General features: G+C 33.8%; 1 protein-coding gene across 1 annotated transcript in view; it reads left to right on the forward strand.

The window, feature by feature from the left end:
• Window positions 1–5,520, forward strand: part of LOC132746809 (neurobeachin-like protein 1) — a gene marked incomplete at its 3' end in the record, with an annotated part of 49,468 nt that extends 43,948 nt beyond the window's left edge. The window contains 5 exon segments of the mRNA XM_060736062.1: window positions 408–592; window positions 3,628–3,777; window positions 4,042–4,223; window positions 4,578–4,606; window positions 5,391–5,520. Coding sequence (XP_060592045.1) covers window positions 408–592; window positions 3,628–3,777; window positions 4,042–4,223; window positions 4,578–4,606; window positions 5,391–5,520 — 676 coding nt within the window.
• Window positions 5,521–6,041: the final 521 nt, after the last annotated feature.

Raw genomic sequence — 6,041 nt, forward strand, 5'->3', positions numbered from 1 at the left:
ACCTTTAGCCAGCTGGTGTCATCTACATGACCAGTGCAAACCAAGATTAACCAGCCTATTTATGACATGTGATCATGGTCTGCTTGGTTTGTTATTTAGTGAGTTATTATTTTGAAAGTTAAAATTGCAATTATCAACAGGTTTTACTTAAATAATGTGTTGAATTAGAGGCACCTATAGAGCATAGGTTTGACATTGTTGGATACCCACGGTCAAACCATTAACATTCATCAGCCGTGGGAATATTTGCCGATACTCAGTCAATAAGAGGTTATCAAAGACCTTTTACCCACAGTTGATTGCATGTTATGTGACATGCTTATCAATTGTGGGTATCCGATAATGAGGTTTGAAGGTATCGGAAGTGTTTTATGTTCAAATTTACATCATAATATTTGTATCTGTAGATGAGACGGACAACTACAGTTTCCTGATACCTGTTATGAAGGCGTTGATTGATAAATCCTACCAACTTCTGAATCTCGATTTAAATTTGCCCAACTTACCTTCGACAATGATGAGCCCAACTTTCTTTGATGATTTCAAAACGTACTGTAAGACAGAGGAGTGGACCACCTTCATCGAGAATTATGTAAGATTATAATACTGCATGCTTTGTAACGTCACTTTTCATTGGATAATCATGATGTTTATATAGTTTTATATACATGGCCACTTTCAAGTTTTTCTCTAAAGAAAGGATGTTTGCTGTATTATAAATATTCTTTATAAAGATTCCTGACAAGTTATTTGACCAATGGATATAAGCAGTTGTTTGCAACAGAGCTGCATTACTGGTACTGGTACTGCTGTACGTACTGCAGCGATTTTGCAAGTACTGGTACTGATACTGAATTACTCTTACAAAATTTTGCTACTACTGGTACTGGTACTGCATTACTGTCTTAAAAAGTGGTACTGCTACTGCATTACTAGGCAGTACTTTTGGTTTTGATAAAAATAGCATCAATTTTTCTCATAAAATAAAGCTGTAAATTACATTAACTATATTTTATTTTTGTGAAAAAGTAAGTTATCAAATCTAAAGATAATTTGCTGCAATATTCCTTCAAATGTTAACATAGTATTCATCATAAAAAAGCACCAAAGACTTTAAGTAAAAATTAAATTAAGATAAACAGACTCAATAACTCTTTACCCTAAAATATCCTTATTAAAATCTTTCATTACTTTGTATTTACTAGTAAAAGAGCAAAATAAACACTAATTTATTTCTTCTATTCCAAATAATCCCATTTCAAGTGAAAAAAGTGATATTGTTAGCACCATAAAAGTTGTAATTTACTTTGGTATAAATTGAACAGAGGTGTGAAGGTGTGAAAGGCAACAAAAGACTGTTGTGTTTTAAATGAAAGATGTTTGCATTGTATTAATACAGTTAACTGGTTACTAAACAATTAGATATGACATGAATATATGTTGTAAATATTGTTTGTAAAAAGTATGTTAAAACTATAAAGTTGTAAAAATGTTATGTTAACTTTAAAGTAAATTATGATTTTATTTCTTTGCTGAATAATATTTGCAATTATTTGTTTGACACTGTATTTATTCAAACTTTGATGAATATATAAAAGTAATGGTACTGATACTTAATTACTTCACCAAAAAAAGTACTGGTACTGCAGTACCAAGCTAAAATCTAGTACTGGTACTTGTAATGGTACTGCATAATTTGACAAGTACTGGTACTGGTACTTAAGTATTACACCCTTAGTACTGATGCAGCTCTGGTTTGCAATGTAACAATGTATCTTTGTAACTAATAGTATATACTTTAATCTTAGCTCACCTGAGCACAAAATGAGCTTCTGTAATGAAATGATGTCTGTTCAACTACATTGCATACATGTATTTATACAATCTCAGGTTAGCAATATAGGGTCAACATGGCCCTATGGTATTTTCTTCAGAAACATTGAGCCTATAAATTAGCGATAAAGTACATTGCATAGGAAAACATTATTTATTTTCCCCCGCCTTTTTGAAGAAGAAAGGGCAATTTAGAAATAGGCTCTGTTCGTCCGTCCGTCACACTTTCATGTCCATTCCATAACTTTGTCATTTATCAAAGGAATCTGAAATAACTTGGCACAAATGTTTTATAATAAGACGATGTGTCATGTGCAAAATAAGATCCCTACATCCAGGGTCAAAGTCGCACTTACTCATTCAAGATCCCTGTAAAGGGATTTTGTAAATACTTGCCACAATTGTTCACAATAATGAGATGATGTGTCATGCCTAACAACAAGACCCCTACCTCCAGGGTCAAGGTCGCACTTGCTCATTCAAGGTCAACATTGTCTATTTGATGGTATATGTCGTGTCCGGTCCATAACTTTCTTATCTTTGAAGGGATTTTGTAAATACTTGCCACAATTGTTCACAATACTGAGATGATGTGTCATGCGCAACAACCGGTCAACTACCTCCAAGGTCAAGGTCACACTTGGAGGTCAAAGATTAACATAGTCTGTCACAGGGTATATTGTTTTGTCCGGTCCATAACTTTTTCATAGATCAATGGATTTTGTAAATACTTGCAACAAATAGTCACTATAATAAGTCGATGTGTCATGAGCAAACCTGCATCCCTACCTCCAAGTTCAAGATCACACTTAGAGGTCAAAAGTTAACATAGTCTGTTTTAGGGTATATTTTGTGTCCGATCTAGAACTTCTTACGGATTTTGAAATAAGTAGGCACAAATATTCACAATCATAAGACAATATGTCAAGTACAACACCTGCACCTCTACCTCCAAGGTCAAGGTCAGACTAAGAGGTAGAAGGATAACAGTCTGAGTCTCTTATATGGTATATTTTGTGTCCCATCCATAACTTCTTCATAGATCAAGGGATTTTGAAAATACTTGGCATAAATAGTTACAATGATAAGATGATATGCCATGCGTAGCACATGTGTCCCTACCTCCAAGGTCAAGGTCACACGTAGAGGTCAAAGATTTACATAGTCTGTTACAGGGTATATTTTGTGTCCATTCCATAACTTTTTCATAGATCAAGGGATTTTAAAAATACTTTGCACAAATAATCACAATAATAAGACGATATGTCAGGCGCAAAACATGGGTCCCTACCTCCAAGGTCACACTTAGAGGTCAAAGATTAACATAGTCTGTTAAAGGGTATATTTTGTGTCCGATCTTTAACTTCTTCACAGATCAAGGATTTTGAAAATACTTGGCACAAATAGTTACAATAATAAGACGATATGTCATGCACAACACCTGCTTCCCTACCTCCAAGGTCAGGGTCACACTTAGAGGTCAAAGCTTAACATGATAGATTTTTAAATTCCGTGTTTCATTTTATTTCTTTAATAAATTTATTGTTGCATTTGCAGATCTAGCATTGATCATAATTTTGGACTGAAAGTCCTGAGATCCATACCTCAATCTTTTGAAATAGCACAATTTTATGCTTCATATAAAAATTGCCCGAGGCGGGGGATGTTGATAACTCTGTTACAAATTCTTGTTTAATTTAGGTTTTTTGACCCGCTATAGCTTAATTTATGACTATTAGTTTACCCTCTTCTGGTTGATTATAATATTGTTTTATTGAATGTGTTTTGTCTCAGATTGAACCTCAGAAGCAGCATTTTACAGAGAACGTGTTCATGGACTTGACAAATAAAATAGCGGAGTTCTGGTCCAATTGTCAGCAAGAAATGATGATAAACATGCATAGACGTAACCGTGAACACGGCGAGAGTAAACTTAAGTTTCAGGTATGGTATCCAGCATGATTATTTCTTAAAATTTATTGTGAAGGAACAGTTATCCCTATTGTTGTTGTAAATTTGTCTTTTTGATGTCAAAATGTACTTCCTTTAATGCAAGGTTTGAACAGGTGTCTTATTTCTAGATAAAGTCTGTAAATAAAACTGTTTTTGCCAAATGTCACTTTAATACAGACAGATAAAAAATATCACTTATTGATTTGTTTTAATTAAATATAGCCAGATTAAACAAGATTTTACTTTGTTCTATAGAGCCAAGTATTAGATGTGTACAACAAGAAAGTAAGCAATGAGGAGAAACGGTTTCAGAATGTGACAACACAGTTACGTAATCAGCATGCTGCTGCCCTGAAACAATGGAGAGCTGCAAAACGTTTCTTTACTGGTGAGAGGGGAGCTTGGGCTGAAAGGTGTGGTTTCTATGTTTTACTAGGGTAATTTTGTGCAATTTATAGACATTTGGGATTTAAAAAAAGGGTACCAGACCAGAGTGGGTAAATAATGAACAAAAAAATATAACTGTTTTTAAGAAGGGATTTAGCTTTGCCACTGTATTGATGTAAGATGTAAGTAATGAAAATATTTGTTTTTTTGATCACGTTTTTATGGATTTGTAACAAACTTCTTGTATTTTATTATGTTTGTAGTTTCCATTGTCAAAAAATCAAATATTTTGATGTATTATTTTAGGGACAGGCCAGGTTTACATTGGAAGCTTTCAAACCAAGAGAATTTCTCTCGTATGAAAGTTAAACTGATACAGAGAATTATAACTTTGATTTACACAGAGAGGCCAGTATGCTTAGAGATAATCTGGGTAAGTTTTGCCAAAGTATTTATTCCTTATATGTTTTGGCAAAAAAGGTGATCTATTATGATCACTGCATTGTTGGTGTTATTGTTCATCATTATCATGCTAAAAAATTTAGCGTGGTCCATTTTTCAGAGACATTAAAAGCTATCATACGTGGAATACTTGCTTATCATGCAGTTGTTAAGAGAAGGGGCTTAATGTTGAAAGCTACATTTTTGGAGTTAATTTTTTGTCAAAATTGGTTGTTGCATTTTACAGACGAACCTTAAACACTGCATGTATAAGGGTATAATGAAATAAGTATATTTTGAAAAACTAGAAAAATGAAGATTCTCTTTTTTTGTTAAATGGCATTTTTTCATTGAGCATTAGTCAGGAAACACAATATAAACACAACTGTTCAATAATGAATATGTTGTTCTAGTATCCAATACAATAAATACATTCCTTGTTGCTGAGGTGTTGCCTTTAAGTGTTTAGGCAACAGAATTGTAGCCAACATTGATCACTACTTGATTGTAAGGGGCGGCTAAATGGGTTTAAATAAGTGGAGTCTATACATCATTTAGCTCCAGCAGGTGAGATGGTTTCGACCCCTGGTGTTGCTTTAAGTGTGTAACACCTGAGGTAAGCCAAATTAGTTTTTCCAGTTGCAGCACCACATGACCTTAATAGTGTTGTTTGTGTGGTAAAACCAACCCAAACAAAAAACCCCAAAACATTTGGCAGTTCAACTAAGAAGCAGGCTGCTTTTACATGTGATAAAGAATACATTTTGATATTTCAGGTGTTGAAGATAATGTTTTCATGGATGAAATCAAGCAACTCATGGTTGCTAAGGAAGCTCTGGTATCCAAGGAGAACATTGGGGATGATGGGATAGGAGATGAAGATTGGAATGTGATGAATGCACAAAGGTCAGTGAGACATTGTTTTGGATTAGTTATTATAAAAAATGTTTAGTTTAAGTGACATTGTCACCATGACAATTACTTTGTCACTAGCAAGTTCACATTGCAACTTTTCACCTTTTAGTTAGTCAGTTTAGAATCTAAGTGATGGGTTACAAATTTAATGGTCTACCAATTGAGCTAAAATATGTTTTAACCAATTTAACTTAAATGTAAAGCCAGGCATGTTTATTGCAACTATTCAGTATGACAGGGTTTAGATAAGAAATTGAGTTACTTCAGACTTGAGAGCTAAGATTCTGAATATGTATTGCTATTAAATGAATCAGTTATGTTTGACATGTTGAGTGTACATTTTTAACAGGATTTTCATTTTCATTTAAAAAAGAGTAGGGGGCTTCCATGGCCAAGTAGTTAAGGTTGTTGGTCTCACCTATGTGGGTTCAAATCCTGTTAGGGACTTTAGATGATTTCATACCAGGAAGCTATCTGGTAACTTTCTGAATGTCAGCAGTTTAAACAGGTTT

Source organism: Ruditapes philippinarum, unplaced genomic scaffold (genome assembly GCF_026571515.1).
Source record: "Ruditapes philippinarum isolate M1 unplaced genomic scaffold, ASM2657151v2 ctg5267_1_1_1_1, whole genome shotgun sequence".
NCBI lineage: Eukaryota > Metazoa > Mollusca > Bivalvia > Venerida > Veneridae > Ruditapes > Ruditapes philippinarum.